Source organism: Fukomys damarensis, unplaced genomic scaffold, assembly GCF_012274545.1.
Source record: "Fukomys damarensis isolate Sample0158 unplaced genomic scaffold, DMR_v1.0_HiC HiC_scaffold_19, whole genome shotgun sequence".
Classification (NCBI taxonomy): Eukaryota; Metazoa; Chordata; class Mammalia; order Rodentia; family Bathyergidae; genus Fukomys; species Fukomys damarensis.
In genome coordinates this window covers 24,761,089-24,778,228 of record NW_022900931.1, presented here as the reverse complement: position 1 = coordinate 24,778,228, position 17,140 = coordinate 24,761,089, and the positions used below count along the sequence as shown (strand labels likewise).

Here is a 17,140-nt window from a genome sequence, read left to right as displayed (position 1 = left end):
TGCGTCCCTTTACCTTTCTTTGAAAATGAAATCATTCACCTACAGCGGCCAAGCGGTGACCTACGTGGAGTCACTGACACTGGATCCTTACCACAGTGGGGGTCACCGCCACCCCATCCACACATTAGGGACCCTCTGCCCCACAGCCAGCCTCCAGAGGTTAGAGGGCATGAGAGCTTGCTTACACTGCCTCCCGCTATCAGCATAATATTCAGAGTACACTGGCCACTGGAGGCCTCTGGAGCCCCCAACTGATGCTCACGGGGTGACTCAGAATTAGGACATGGTGTCCTAACAGCCTTTAGCCCTTCCGATATATGGCTGCCGTAAACAACTAGAATAGGTATTTTTAAATCTTTATTTTTATTCATTTATTTATTTAATGTTAAATATTAATATAGAGATGAAGACAAACAGTGGACAATTCAATGTCACCAACAAGAGAGACTGACAGCGTCCTTCAACACTCTTAGTGTATCTTCAAACAGCACCTTCTCTAGTGCTGTCGAGCTCTACCGGGAGAAACACTGTTTCTGTCCTTTTCGAGGTTCAAGCGCCTCAACCACATAAACTGCTTCTGTAAAATTTCCCCTGTGAAAATGCTTTATCAGATTAATGACTATGGCGAAATTAATATGCAAATCACACACTGCGTAAAAAGGACGCAGTCACACAATGGCTTATTCGACCACATCTACCCATGTTCAGAAAAAACACATGCAGTCAAGGGTAGTCTTTAGATCAGTGCAAAGGGCCAGGAAGCAGAAAGCACCACCCTGTCCTCACCTACTTTTCACACCTTCTGTCCTCACAGCATTGTTGTTTAGAATGAAGATTCGTCTGCAACGGGCCACTGCTGGATAAAGTATGTGAGCAGGAACAATGAACATGTTTACCCCTTCGCACACATAAAATCTCCCTGCACGCGTTCTATACAGACACACCTTACGCACAGTAGGACACTACCGGCACTGTACATTTGCACATTTCCTCAGATGATCCCAGAATATAACATAAAAAGACGTATTTTGAAATTTTTGTTTGTCTTATTTGGTTTTTATTTTCAGTAATACATAGCTGTACACATTCGTGGGGCACAGTGTGATAGTTCGACGCATGTATAAAATGTGCGATGATCAAAGAAGGACAATTATCACAACCATTGCCTCAAGCAGAAGGGAGCATTCAAAGTTCTCTCTTCCAGCTCTCTTGTAGTCCATAACAAATTCTTGTTAACTACATTCACCCTACCGTGCTAAGAGAAATTTGAGAAATTACTCCTCAAATCTATTAACCGACCTCTCCCTCTTACCCTCCCTGTTTCCTAGTCCCTGGTAACCACTATTCTATCCTCCACATATATGAGGTCGACTTTTTAGCTTTCGTACATGAGTAAGAACACAAAGGATTTGCCTTTCTGAGTCTGGATCATTTCTCTTAACATAATCTCCGGCTCACCTATGTTTCTGCAAATGACAAGATGCCATTCATTTTTATAGCTGAGTAATTTTCCACTGTGTATATAGGCCACATTTTCCTTATCCACTCATCTGCTGAGAAAAGAAAAGTATATGTTTGGCAGAGATGACAGAGGTAATGATCAGGCAGCCAGCCTGAGTTGCTGGAGTGAACTCCTAAAACCAAACTTTTATGTACTTCATAAATCTACTAAATCTGCACTGTAAACTATTAGCCTAACACCTTACTAGTCTCGAAGACAATTCATCAGTAAAGCATCAATCCCTAGGGCACATCTTCCACACAGAGCCCTAACTGGGTAGTGGCGCTCACTCAACATATATTCATGGCTGGCCCAGCATCCCAGTGGCCAGTTCCATTGCTTCAAAGTTTGTTTTGTTTTGGTGTGTGTGTGTGTGTGTGTGTGTGTGTGTGTGTGTGTGTGTGTTTTGTACCAGGGATTAAACTTGGGACCTTGTGCTTACAAGGCAGGCTTCGGAACCACTGAGTTAAATCCCCAGCCCTCTTCAAAGATATTTTGAAGGTATTTTTTAGAGATCAAGGTCTGAGGCTCAGGACAGAGTGGCCGTCCATCAAAGTCTGACCTTCTTACAGACCCACCGTAAGGGAACTTCACAGCTGGAGCCTTGGAGACCAGCTCTGTTGAGAGCACCACACCTCTGCACCAAGCTGTTAGAATAAACCCTGCAAGGAATCGGAAAAGTCCATCACTCCCAGCCACATGCAAGGGAAAGGAACCAAAGAGCACAAAGGGATAAAACTTGAACAAATTCTCTCTTCTTATTTAAACCCCTGAGCTCCCAAAACAGCAGAAGAATAAAAATTGTTTCTCAGCTTCTCTTGAAAACATCATCTTTTAATTTTTGCCCTTTTTTCCTTGTTCCCTCTTTCCCTCTCCTTTTCACCCTTTCATCTCTGGTCTGTCTGCTTCCCCTCATCTACTTCTCAAAATCCCCTATTTTTTCTTTCCTTTTTCTTCTTTCTGCCCAGCCCCTGCCATTCCTGAGAAGCTCTTTACCTTGAAAAGTTTAGAACTGATCCATCTTCCCACGTCCAGCTAGAATTTTTTCTCAAACCAATCCAGCGAAAGTCCTGATCAATTAAATTTTGGAGTAGGCTCTAAAGGACAGAGTGAAGGAAATGAAGAAAGGTGAAAAGGATGCAGAAAACCAAAGAGATTTTCTGTCCTGGTCAATTATTCCTTACTTTTCCCTTATGACCTCAGTTGGGGACTGAATATTTTTGTCCCCTTAAAATGCGTATGTTAAGCTGTACCCATGATGGGATTCATGTCCTCATAATAGGGAGGCCCAGAGCTCTCTCCACCAAGTGAGAACACAATGAAAAGGAAGCCTTGCCGGGCGTGGTGGCGCACACCTGTAATCCCAGCACTCAGGAGGCTGAGGCAGGAGGATCTCTGTGAGTTCGAGACCAGCTTGGGCTACACAGTGAGTTCCAGGTTAGTATCAACTACATAGCGAGACCCTGTCTCAGAAAACCAAAATAATAACAATAATAATAATAATAATAATAATGATAATAATAAATAACATTCCATGACTACATAAACTTTTTTTTTTAAAGGCAGCCTTTTGCAAGCTGGAAGGGGACCTGTTTAGGAACCACATCTGCTGCACCTTGAACTTGGACCCCACCCCCCAGCCTCCAGAATGATGAGAAACATGACTGTTGTTTAGCCATCTGCTCTATGGCATTTTATTCTAGCAGCCTGAACTAGGTCAAACCCCCTTTCCAAATAACTAATTCCTTCCTCAATTTCTCATTCTGCAGATGTGCAGAATGCAAAGAATGGCGGCTTCCTGGAACTGACTGTAATTAACTGTCTGTAATTACATTCTTATGTGACAGATAAGACAATGTTACATCTCTACCTTCCACTGTGACTTCCTTCTTAATTCTATGGAACACCTCATGGACACAAAAGAAAAAAACAAACGTCGCTACAAAAGCAGAATACAGGAATTATGGCTAAGCCTGCAGCAATATACTTGTGTGTTTCCCACTGAACTCTCATTTTCCAAATTCTCATCAACCTTGTATGTGACAAGAAAAAAGTTCAGGAGCTGAGGATTAGCTCAGTGGTTCTGCCACCTGCCTCACAAGTGCAAGGACCCAAGTTTGCTCCCCAGTACCAAGAACTAAAAATAAACAATTTCTTAAGGGAACAACCCTAAGAAAAAGTTAAACTGGTTATACCAACTACCTATGCCATGCTACCCAGTAGAACAGAGTTAAAAGATGCCTTGCTCTACACAAGTTTACAATCAGAGAAGTTTATGCCCTAAGGGAATCACTTCTGTAAATGAAATTTTTAAAAAAGATAAATCTAAGAAGGTTGATTTTGCTGTAAGATTTGGTGTAAGTATAATAATTTCATTTTCAATATTTTCTAATGACAGATCAATAAATTGAATTTGAATTTAAACAACTGAGTGACTTATCTGGGAGAATATAGTCATTTTTATACAGAAACCAAGAAAGCAATGAAATTTCAATTCTTTTTTTTTTTTTTTTGGTACCAGAGATTGAACTCAGGTCTTTGTGCTTGTAAGGCAGGCGGCGAAACCACTGAGCTACATCCCCAGCCCAAAATCCCAACTCTTTATACATATTTTGATACCACTAGATGTTCCATCTTGCTATCATTTTTATTCTATTCTGATAAGATGACTGTCCAAGAATAAGAACTCTTAGCTGTCTTCTTTTACCAGCAAGACAGGCCTAAAACACCTCTGCACTCATAGCTTTTTAATCCTAAAAATATAAAATCCTTTCCATATATACAACATACTGCATGGCATAGACTTTCAACTACCTCTACTCACTAGCTTCCAGCCGCGGGACCTCCTTTCTGTTCCTTTACTGCCCACGCACATTCTTGTGTTAGGGTCTTCGCATAGCTTTTCCCTACGTCCTAGATTTTCACATGACTGGCATTCAGGTGTCACCTCACCTATTCCTCCCAAGAAGGGCCTTCCTTCATTGTCCCGTCTAAAGCAATGCCCACATTCACTACCATAGTGCAGTTTCATTTCCTTCAAAGAATACAGCACCACATTTATTTGTTTTCTTTTTGTTTTGTTTTGGTGTCGGGGATCGAACTCGGGTCCTTGTGCTTGTGAGGCAGGCAGTGGAACCACTGAGCTAAATCCCCGGCCTGTTTGCTTTTTTGTTATCTGTCTCTTCTGACTAAAAAATGTAAGCACTATAATGCTTCCAATAACCCCAGCACCTAGAAGATTTATGAAACTATGTTTAGTAAATATTCATAGAACAAAAGACTACAGAGTCAGGTATTATGTTGCAAGAGACGAAATCCTCCTTAAACACAAATTCACCCCCATGGAGCAAAAATTGTTTATGTTGGGAGCCAGGGGGTAGACTGAAAATGAAAGAAAGGATAAGAGAAATGAAACCAACTTGCTTAAAAAATTATTTAAGTTAGGGTGGGATGAATGTTTCCTCATTTCTCCATCTGATTTTTCAGGAGTCCATTTCTTTGTCTTGTCATTTCAGGATGAGGAAGAGCAATTAATAAAACATACAAACGAATAAAGATGTGCTCAAAAATTTCAATTAGTGTCTGAAGCACTGGGCTTAAATGCTGCCCACGCATACACTCGGGCCTATGCCCACCAGCTGCTCTCAGATCCACGCCATTCTAAGCCATGGTTCTCCACGTGCTCAGAGCGAGTGTGTGCATGTGCGTGGGTGTGCAGATACATGTCAGTGACTGTGAAAAAAAAACAGAAAAAGCATTAAAGTATAAGTAAGGGTGTTAACTCAGAACTCCTGTCCCCCAAAGGGTGTGAAATAGAGCACTTAGGTGTCACTTTGAGCTTGTAATGTTTGCTTGTATTTCAAAAAGAAAAATCACAAACACTAAAAATGACAAAGTAAAAAGAGAATCGATTTTTCTTTCCTTTTCCTTTTTTTTAGGTCCATATTCATAACTTTACACATACACAATTCTGTAGGTACTCTTTATAAAGTGAAATTAAAACAGTATTAAGGCACACAACACACTCCTTAAACTTTCAAAGTTAACACGGTTTAGGAAGTGTAAGTTATGTCAACACATATCAAGGAAAAATCAATACTATACAAAAACTACTAAATTAGTCAAAGCTTGTGACTAGCTCAACTCAGTTTTAGCGAAGAGAACACAAAACGATCCCAAGAAAAAAATAATCCACGTGAATGGATTCGTGGCTCATAATAATTACACAGAGGTAGAATTTTGTCTAGGAAATGAAAAGATTTTAGCAGCAATAGGACAGGACACACTTATTATTATATTAATTATTATAAATCCTATTGTTTATTATTTAAAATATTATTATAAATAGTTTCTAAAAATCAAACAACTTAACAATGTTTTTAATTACCAGGAATAATTTGGCGGTAGGAAAAACACAGAAATGAAAATAATGTTATGTGCTAAAAGCAGAACATAAAGTACAGGGTGTCCAAAATCCTAGAAAGACAGAATATGTGATTTTCTAACATTTGTCTCATATTTGCAAGTAATGTCGCTGACACGTGTGATCTAAGTTTGCTGCGGTGACGTCCTGTGTGATGACTCCTGCTCCTGTCTGTTGGTGTTCACAATGCGGGCAAATTCTGCTATTTGCTCACTTCCACCACTGACTGCAGGCAGCTCAGGCCTCGGAGGCCCCTCAACCAGAACAAGACTAGAACACCAGGCCACTATGGCCAGAGGCCGTAACACACAGATCTCATGTCTACTGCACAGACCCCAGTGCGCTCTGCCACTTAGCCAGGGTAGGCAAAAAGGAAAGGAAAGTTACAGGAAGGGCGATTCAGGGCTTAGATTCTACCCAGAATTTCAAGAGAATGAGTGAAGCTTTGACACAAACAAGAATTGAGATGCTGGAATCTTTCCTTAAAATAGGAAAGAGTTATGAAATTTAAGGTCTGTATATTCTTCTTAACTGCTTTAGAGTAATTGCCTTTCTGGATTTCCCCAAGGGTTAATATAGTTAAATTCTTAATAAGCAGTCCTCTGTGATCTGACTCTACTCAAAAAAGAAAACAGCAATATCAAACATAAAAGTCAGCATGAAATTCACACTAAATCAAACTGGGATTTCTTATTTTCATTGTGTATGTTCATCCTTATTCAATCTGATAGATTTTTGTAGCAGGTGTCAGTTCCTTGTATGGCCTTGAGATGCTCCAAGGCTAACAGAGACTTCTCCTCAGAGGAGAGACTGCTGAGTGGACAAGAAGGACCTGAGAAGCCTGTAGGAAGAGAAATCCTACACCTGAGCTCTGCATGTGTTTAAGCACACAGCACCCGCTTCCCTTCTTCCCTTCCTCCCTCCCTTTATCTAAAATTTCTGAACATTGTTTCCAGTCTAACTTTCTGAATTCCAATGAATAAAAGGCAGACATTAAAAAGAAAACATTTAATGACCCAGGCATGGTAGTTCAAGCTGGTAATCCCAGCAAACTGGTAGGCTGAGGCAGGAGAACCACAAGCTAGAATTCAGCCTGGGCAACTTTACAACTTAGAGAGGCTCCGTCTCAAAATAAAAAGGGCTGAAAGCCAGGTGTGGTGGCGCACGCCTGTAATCCCAGCACTCGGGAGGCTGAGGCAGGAGGATCACTGTGAGTTCGAGACCAGCCTGAGCTACATAGTGAGTTCCAGGTCAGTCTGAACTACATAGTGAGACCCTGTCTCAAAAAGCCAAAAATAATAGGGCCAGGGATTTAGCTCAGTGGTTCTGGCACCTGCCTCACAAGGTCAAGGACCCAAGTTCTATCCCAGTACCACAAAAAAAAAAAAAAACCGGAGACACTGTCTCCCTAAATCACTGTATTTCCCAGACTGGTTTCAATCTACTCATCCTCTAGCCTCAGCCCCTCCTACAGTGCTGGAATCACAGGTGTGCACCCCCACGGCTGGCTAAAAGCTTACAGTTCCTAAATGATGCTTTTATTTACCATCTCCTGATTGTCCAGAATCATAAGGAGATGTGCATCTCTGGCTGTGCAGAATTCCAAACTAGAATTCCAGTCCTTTTGCTCCACTGAGAAATAGTAACAATGGTTAGCATGTCTCATCCAAAAGTCCGGGCAGCTGGGACAGCTGGCACAAGTGGCGCGGTTGGGGCCTAGAAAGGAAGAGGAAGATGGTTCACGTTTTCATGGAGTCAACAGCCTCAGAAGAGATAAGGGGAACAGCATCCCCAGTGTCTCCCCCTCTCCTCCCCTTTCAGATTAAGGTTTGAAGAAATGAGTAACAATGTGAGGCCTCCAACTCCACCAGCACCAGTGCACTCCCCACGCAGCAAAGCTGTGACAAGGACTGGCGGGGCCGGGAAGGAAAGGAGGCGCCACGTGCCTGATGGCGAGAAGAGCACATTACTCACACTAACAAATCTCTGTGCCACTGATACACACACCAGGCGGCATAGCTGTGCACCTGCCAAACGCAGCCCCGTGTGCTGCCTGCACTTGCTCAGCGTGGCCACTGTGGCTGCACAGTGCACACTGCCCAGCAGGCTCGTCCGGCCGCGTGACACCCAGCCGATAGGCGAGTCAGAAAGAACCAATGACTAGACCACAAGGCTTATTATCCCAGATGTGATTGTCTATCACGCTGGAAATTAGACAACCTACTTAGACTTCAGCAAAGATTATTTACTTTAGGAAACAATTCTGACAGAAGAATATCAGATATCCAAGTGAACAGTGACAGAATTCTTCACTCGGTCTCTTCAATACAGATGATCCTCAGCCTCAGAGTTTAAATGATTGCACTGCAGCTCTGTCAAAAGGGAGGGATGGGCTTCTGAGATCAAGCCAAAGCAGATTCTCTGAAACATGCCTGCATAATCTCATCACGAGGACCATTCTGCAAGTGCAAGCCCTTGTTCCATGTGTGTAGATGTGTTACTGCAGGGTAGGTTGCCTGTCTAGGTTCAGTGTAGTTCAGAAGTGGGGAAGCAGATCTTTTCCATGTAAAGATTAGGTAGTTTCCTGTGGGAAGGCCTGCAAGGGACCAGTGTAGGCTACTGCAGACCACGCTCTTAACCTGGCACCTTACAGACTTAGCCTTTTTTCCATATAACTGTGAGACTTCCCATCCCCTGCATCAGAAATCCCTAATGTCGCTAAGAGTTTCTTTCTGTCAAACATAGGACATGAGTGTGAGGGACAGACCCTGGGGCTGAGTCCTTAGGATCCTAGGCATGAGCCATATCAGCACTTTCTGTATAAGCAGTCATTACCCGTAACACGAGCTACGTGAGGACTCTAATTGCGAGACAATAAACTGAGAACCCCTGATCACTACCTTTAAAGTCCTAAAAGAACCAAACCTAGAAAAGTTAATTTTAGAAAATATGGAAGCTCTTAAATGGCAAAAATATCAGAATTAAATTCCTTATGTGGAAGGATAAACGCCATTAATGTTAAAATTTAATTGTCATGATAAATGTGATAGTGTAGTAGGAAAAGGTTTATGACACAATATGAAATTTAAAATATACAAAATTATAAGTATGATTAGAATTATTCCATCTTGTTTAGAAAAAACAATATTATGGGAGTGATTTTAAGAGGATTTGTTTGCAATTATGTTAAGAAAATAAATGTTAAATAAGCCAAAATGAGGAGGCCACATTGAGAAAATAGCTATGTACAGGCAGTAACTTATTTTACTGAAATTATTATTTTCATTTTTCAATTTTTCTGTTTTATAATTTAAAAAGGATAAAATGAAATGTTAATTTGGGTTTAAGTTGGCACCCACCTTGGCCCAGAATCCACTGGCTCAGCAGCAAACTTGCAAGAAGTACGTTCAAAAGGCCCAGCACTATCACCACAAGACAGAAAAGAGAAGGCCTAGAAGAAGATGCTGCAAAAACAGAATCCAAAGGAAACTCCTGAGTCCAAGGAAAGGTTGAAAGGAAAGGGAAGGCTGGGATCTCTGAAGTAATTTGGCCCGAAGGAACTGACACAGGGGTCACAGGCCGGGGATTTAGCTCAGTGGTGCCACTGCCTGCTTCATAAGCACAAGGTCCTGAGTTCGAACCCTAAAGAAAACTTTTCCACTTAACTTGTGGCTTACATGTTTTTACTACTTCTGTAGTAATGATATAAATTCAGAATTTGGACAACAATTTGACACCCTTTACCAAAATTGCAAAGGTATTTACATTTTAGCCCAGCAATTTCTCTTCAAGACATTTTTCCTACCGATACCCAGATGTGTAAAATGTCTTCTGTGTAAAGCCATTCACTGTCATCCAAAGAATAAATTCGTTTGATATAAACATAGTAAATGTGCTGCTTCTAACAAAGAAATGCTTTTTTTTCTTATATGGACTGATTTTCAAAATACAGTTACACCTAAGAAACATTTTCCAAGACAGGGTGTAGCAATATTTCTGCAAGTGCACCTGAGACTCTGGTGATACTGCTTATCTCTGGGGAGAGATTGAAATAGTTGCTTTTCTGACAAAATCTTACTGTTGCCCATTAGCAAAACCACTGGTGTCTTTTCTCATTTCGTAGTCAGAAAAATGAAGATGTCTAGAATTTAAACAGCCAGACCAACGCTTCTCTAAACGTGACTAGAGATAAAACTCTCCCATCAACGTGATTGCTTTAATTCGGGATCATTAAAGAACCGACGGCACTACGGTGGCTTGGAATTGGATGAGAGCCTAGAAGCGAATGAGTAGAAATGAATTTACCTGAGACCTGAGGCCTGAGATCAAATCCCATACCACACATCAAACTTCTGGAGTCCAACACAGGACTTCAAACTGGACTCAGAGTAATTTTTCAAACAATCTTCAGTTTGTCTGCACCTGCTACTCCAAACTTCCTCTATTCTCCATTCATCGCTGACCTGTGCTTATCTGCGGATTCCCACGCTCCCTTGGCTAACTCACCTCTTCGCTGCGGGCTGCAGTCATCCTGCACCTGGACCGTGCTGGGGAGCTCTAATGTGCAATAGATGGCATTGCTCCTTGTCTCCATCGGGGGGATATCTCTCGCACTCAGCGGTGAGAGCTGGGTTAGAGAAGGGTGAGGTGCGTAGCAGTGCGGAGGCAGCCCAGTCACCGGACTGGCAGCAGGAAACTTGACAAAAGCAGAAGTAATTTTGCAGGAAATGATTCAAATTCTGGGGCTGCCTATACACACTGATACTCAGAACTGTTTTAAAAATTGGTTTCCTTGCCTGCACCTTCTAGATGCTCATGAAAACTATCTTCATTGGACTGTCGGTCTTACCTCATTCCACTGAGCAAAGGGCAGCAACGCTTCTCAAATCCAGCAGAGGACCTTAGAATACAGATGAGAGGGTGCCTCACATTTGTCTCAAATTTTTTTTCCTCTGCTTTTATTCCTTCTGAGAAAATAGATGAACCAAAAATGGGACTGATTTCACCATTTTGTGGGCCTTTAGAGTAAACGATAAATGATAGAGAGATAAACCACTGACTGCATGTACTATAATCACGGGAGAGATGGGCTGTTCCTCAGTTATATGTTGTAAAAATGATGTAACACTTGTCCTTCCCCAAAACATTCTTCCAACTGTACTCTAATGTTTACTCTTAACGCTGTCTGAAATTTCATTAATTTTCCTTAATTCTGTTTGCTATTTGTCACAATGGTTATTGAAAGAACCAAGTATGTATTGCATGAAAACATTAAGCCCTTTTCCTCTTCGCTCAAATAAATACCATGGTAACTGGGGGAGGGGAGGTTGCTTTAGATTTAAGGACATACATAGGCTGAAGGGATGTGAAGAGATATTCCATGCACAAGGGTACCCGAGAGCATGAGAGACCATGCTTACATCACACAGAATGTGCGTTAAGTAAAAAACTATCTCTAGAAAAAAATCATTTATAATGACAAAAGGGTCAGAAAAACACAACAATAATAAATACATATGCACCCAAAGTAACAGCATATGAGTATATAAAACAAACAATAAAGGGCTGGGGACGTATCTTCATGGTTGAATGGTTGAGTACTCAGACTCCAGTACAGCAAAACAAATTAATTAATTTAATTAAATAAATATAGACAGCAAGGGAGAAGCTGACAGCAGTACAGTAATGAGAGGAGACTTTAACACTTCACTTTCAAGAACATCATCCAGGCATAAAAATCAATAAATCAACAGCTCCCTTGAATACACAGACCAAATAAACCGAATAGATATATTCAGAACTTTCCACCCAACAGATTGCCCTTTCTCCAGCATGGCTCATAATTAGGTCACAAAACAAATTCTTATCAAATTTTTTAATTATCATGTGATCCCAAGGATCTTTTCTAGACTCAGTGAAACAAAACTAGAAATTGAGAACAGTAACAAAATGGCAAGACTCACATTTAGATACCACATTCTGGACAACGTCTGGGTTGAAAAGGAAATTAAAAGGTAATTTTAAAAATGTTTTCAAGGGCCAGGATTTAGCTCAGTGGTTCCACTGCCTGCCTTGCAAGCAACAGGACCTGAGTTCGATCCCTGATATCACCCCCATCAAAAAAAAAAATTTTTTTTTTCCAGCGAGTATCTGGGTGACTTCTAGGTGGCCACTTAGCAGTCCATCCCCTCCCCGTTGCCAAAACTCTGAAAGATGAATGGGCAGGCTGATTTTCCAGAGCCGAATGCAAAAATTCCGAGACCGATTCCCCTCACAGGGGCTGATTAGATTCTGACAGAGGAAAAAAAGAATGTTGGCAGAAGGCAGTGATGAAGGCCTCTGGTTCATATCTGTGCCGCTGACTGCCACGAGCATGTTGATGACTCAAGGACTGCTTGGTAAAGGAATTCCCTCGAGTCATCCCAGATTTGGTTCCATCCCTGAACTTCTATGTGCTCATATTGTGGGATACTTTGCTGGAAAACTTCCTTATGTGAGAACTTGCTAAGAAAAGTTCAAGAATCTCGAAAATTCTCCTCTTGGGGAAGCTTTACGATCAGGACAAACACGACGATCCTCACCACTACCTGGGCACGATTCTCAGAAGTCAGAATGTGACTTAAATGTGAGTGGTCAAGTCCTCTTTTGTGACCTCCCAGCAGCAGACGACATAGAAAACTGTGAGCCAATTCCATTCAGTGCTGCTGTGAATGAATCCCTTCCCACTGGTATTTCCCACCATACTGCCCAAGTCAAAGTAAACAAATCTGGAGATATTTGGGTGAGTGAAAAAGTGCATCACTGGACACACTGAAGGGCTTTCAACATCCAGCTTCAGCGGGGTGATCGTGAAATACTTGCATGCTCTGAGCTCAGCAGCAGTCTTCATAAATGCATTTAAAACTAAATTCTGGATTTTTATGGCTTGACTTATTGTGATATTTAGAAAAAAACAGATTTTAGCATTTCGATCATGTAAACGTAGTCGCCTTATAATGTAGATCATGTAAATGTCGATGCATTGGGGACTATGGTGATGGTGGTATTATGCCATGATTGTGTACAGTTTGTGAAACTTTTAAATTACAAGGCAAAGATACTCTTCTAAAACTATTAAGAGGCTGCAATGCTCTAGAATCTGCTTAAATGAAAATAAATGATATCTGCATGTTCAATCGGGGTGGTTGGGGGAGCAAGCATAATATTTGTGTTCTGCTTTGCAATGTTATGAAAAGCCTTTCTCTAGTAAAAAAAAAATAATAAAAAAATAAAATAAAAATATTTCCAGCTGAAGTTGGAGGTCATGGTACAGGCCTGCCATCCCAGCACTTGGGAGGCTGAGGCAGGATTGTGAGTTCAGGCTAGCCTGGGCTGCATAGCAAATAAAAATAATTCTGAACAAATGAAAATGATAACAAAATAACAAAACTTGTGAAATACAGCAAAAGTGGTACTAAGATGGAAATTTGTAACAGAAAACATCTATATTTTCAAAAAAGAAAGACTTGAAATAATCTAATTTCTCACTTCAGCAAGCCAGAAAAAAGAAGAAAAATCTATGTTCAATATTAGCAGAAAGAAAATAAAAGTCAGAGCAGAAATAAATCACAGAATAGAGAAAATAAAAAAGAATAAAATACTTAGGAATAAACTTAACCAAAGTGGTGACAAATTCATATGCAGAAAAAGATAATACATTGACAAAAACCCTGTGAAAAAAAGATACCTGTTGAGTGAATTAGAAGAATTACTATTGCTAAACCGGGCGTGGTGGCGCACTCCTGTAATCCCAGCACTTGGGAGGTTGAGGCAGGAGGATCGCTGTGAGTTCGAGACCAGCCTGGGCTACAAAGTGAGTTCCAGGTCAGTCTCAACTACATAGTGAGAGCCTGTCTCAAAAAACAAAAAACGAAAAAAAAAACAAAAAGAAGAAGAAGAAGAATTACTATTGCTAAAATATCCATACTGCCTATACTACCATTTGTGCTGCTACAACAAAATAACTGAGACTAGGTAATTTATAAGAATGAAACTTATTTCTCACAGTTCTGGAGGCTGAAAGTGAACTATCAAAGTGCCCACATGCTTGCTTTCCAATGAGGGCCCAGGCTCTGCTTCCAAGATGGCCACTGGCAGCAGCATTTTCCAGAGCAAATAAATGCTGTGTCCTCACACAGCAGAATTCAGGAGGGCAAGGGGACTAATGAGTTTCTCCCAGCCTTTCTAAGGCCTAACCCCACTGAGGATGATAAGCCCTCGTGAACTAATCATTTCCTGAAGGTCCCACCTCTTAATACTATCTCATTGGCAATTAGTTTTCAAAATATGAATCATATTTAGACCACAAAATCTTTTCTAGACTCAGTGAAATGAAACTAAGAAACAGTAATGAAATTAAGAACAGTAACAAAATGGCAAGATTCACATTTCGATATCACATTCTTGACAACCTCTGGGTCAGAAAGGGAATTTTAAAAATGTTTGTTTCGTGTCCATTTGAGAAGAATGCACATCCTGCTGCCATTGAATGGAATGGTCTGAATGTGTCTATTAGTTTCACTTGACCTAGAGTGTTATTTTTTCCTTTATTCAGTTACCAATGTTTTAGAGACATCTTTTAAAATGAATAAATGTCTTGGTATCTATACACATATGTATCTTTTCTTCATTCTATCTGTTCTTCATTCTCCTATATAAATCTAAACTTCTACCTGTTATAATTTTCCTTCTGGAAAAACTTCTTTTAAAATGCCTATTTGTGTTGTTGCTGCTGTTGTTTGTTTTTATGGTACTGGGATTGAACCCTGGGCCTCTCACATGCTAGGCAAGCATTCGACCTCTGTGGTACAGTCCCTCATTTATCTTTTAGTGATCTGCTTGCAATGAATTCTTTCAGCTTTTGTTTGTATGAAAAAAAATCATTTGCCTTCACTGTTTAAAGGTACTTTTGTGTACGTACAACTCTTGGTTAATAAGGTCTCCCATATCCTCCCAGTACTTTGAAAACATCTCATTTCTTCTGGTTTGCATAGTTCCTGATGTGAAGCAGGCTGCTATAATTTTGCTGGCTGCTTTTGTTTGTTTGGTTTTTGTTTTGTTTTGTTTTGTTTTTTGAGACAGAGTCTCACTACATAGTTCAAGCTGGCCTTAATCTCACTTTGTAGCTGACTGTTTTTAGGATGTTTTGTCCATCATTGCTTTTAAGCAGCTTGATAATAATATAGTTTGCCTTTTCTCACATTTCTCCTACTTAATACAGATTGAACTTCTTTGATCTGTGAATTTGTAGTTTATGGTCCTCAACATATGTGACAAAATTTTAGCCCACTTATTTCTTGTCTTTCTTGAAGCCCTAAACATATGTGTTAGATTGACTGATTGATCAATATTGTACCACAGGTCACTGAAGCGCTGGTCTTTTGTAGGGAGGAAGAGGAATCTTCTTTCTCCATGTGTTATTTTTTGGGGGTTTTGTTTGGGTTTTTTGTTGTTGTTTTGGGTGTGTTTTGGGGAGTTATCTTATGTTTGGGGTGGGGTGTTTTTTTGAGACAGGGTCTTGCTATGTAGCTCAAGCTAGTCTTGAACTATGTAGCCCAGGCTGGCCTCTTAACCTGCAGATCTTCCTGCCTCAGCCTCCTAAATGATGGAATTATAGATGTGCACCACCGTGCCCATCTTCTCTATGTGTTTATTTTGGATATTTTTTAATTACTGTATATGCTTTCAAGTTAAATAATCTTTCCTTATGCAGTTTCTGATCTATTGTTGACCTCTTTCAATATATTCATTTTATCCCACTTATTTTATCATTTCAGATATTATATTATTTCTTAAAATGTACTTGAGTTATTTTAAAAATATATTCCATTTCCCTTTTCACTGTCTTCAACTATTTTCTGAATGTATGGAACTGTACAATAGCTGTTTTAGCACCCTTCCTGACAATTCTATCATCTTTGTCATTTCTTTTTCTGTTGATTTTTGTTTTTCTTGTAACTATGGATCACATTTACCTCCTTTGTTGTAAACCTGGAAATTTTTTACTGAAAACTAGCACTGTGAATTGTATGTTTTTAGGTGCCAAATTTTGCTGTGTTCTTTTAAAAATTGTTGGCTTTTGCTATAAAACACAAGTTACTTAGTATTGGTTTAATCTTTTTGAGACTTGCCTCTTATCTAGAATTGTGAAGACTCAGGATTTTTATGTTACTTCCATTAACCTGCTGAGCTTTGTGGATATTTCCCAAAGACACAAAACTCCTGGGTCAAAGGCAGAAGACATTAATATTCACAAAATAATAAGTAACATGAGATTCATGGTTGCACTGGGTTTCCCCGTCTCCCGAGTCTCACAAGAGTATCATGGACAAGGCCAAGTGGATGTCATGCAAGCAGTGGGTCTGCATCATAGCTGAGCGCTCTTAAGCTTAAGGCATCCAGCTTAGTTACTTTCTTTGTCACTAAGATGTCCACAAATTAAAGGAGGAAAAGTTTGTTTTGGATACAGTTTGTAGAAGTTCAATTCATAACTGGCTTGCTCCAAGGCAGGGCTGCATGGCAGAAGAATGTGGCAGAGAAAAAAAACAGCTCATGGTGTAGCAAACAGGAAGCAGGGAGTGATCAAGGGAGGAGGGATGGAGAGAGACCCTTCTAGACACACCCCCAGTGACCCAGCTCCTCCAACCAGGCTTCACCTCCCATCACGTTCAGCAATAAACTAATCATCAGTGAACTAATCCAGGGATGACTGTCACACTCCCACAACACAGTCTCCTGCCCAAAGCTCCACCTATGATCACATGAGGCTTTGGGGAGACATCTAAATATAAACCATAACAGTATCTGAATATTTTTTTTTTTACCAGGATCAAACTCAGGACCTTGTGCTTGGAAGGCAGTCAGTGGAACCACTGAACTAAATCCCCAGCCCAGCATCTGAATCTTTTACAGTACAATGCAAACAATCTGCTCTTTGTCCCAGAGGGAGGCATTATTATATTGGGCGACAAACAAATCTGCCCTCGGCTTCTGAAGAAGACACTATTTCTGTATTCCAAGGCTGTTTACTACTTAAGTATCCATGAAAAGAGAGCCTAAAACAAAAACTCTGTTGGTGCCTCTGCTTACAAAATATACAGTAATGTGACAGACTGGTGGAGAACTGTTGCCCACCATTTTAATACTTTATTGGCATTTGTTGTTGTTGTTTTTTTCTT

The 17,140-nt window shown here is 40.4% G+C and overlaps 1 protein-coding gene and 1 pseudogene across 1 annotated transcript; one reads left to right on the top strand and one right to left on the bottom strand.

Moving 5' to 3' along the window:
• Positions 1-1,985: 1,985 nt before the first annotated feature.
• LOC104850733 (killer cell lectin-like receptor subfamily G member 1) lies at positions 1,986-10,606 on the bottom strand. The gene is made up of 5 exons (XM_019205081.2): positions 10,431-10,606; positions 9,284-9,388; positions 7,471-7,640; positions 2,498-2,598; positions 1,986-2,163 (listed from the first exon to the last, which is right to left on the bottom strand). The coding sequence occupies exons 1-5, from the start codon at positions 10,516-10,518 to the stop codon at positions 2,052-2,054; spliced, it is 576 nt and encodes a 191-aa protein (XP_019060626.1). The 5' UTR covers positions 10,519-10,606; the 3' UTR covers positions 1,986-2,051.
• Positions 10,607-12,137: 1,531 nt separating this feature from the next.
• Positions 12,138-12,738, top strand: LOC104850751 (annotated as a pseudogene).
• The last annotated feature ends 4,402 nt before the right edge of the window (positions 12,739-17,140 follow it).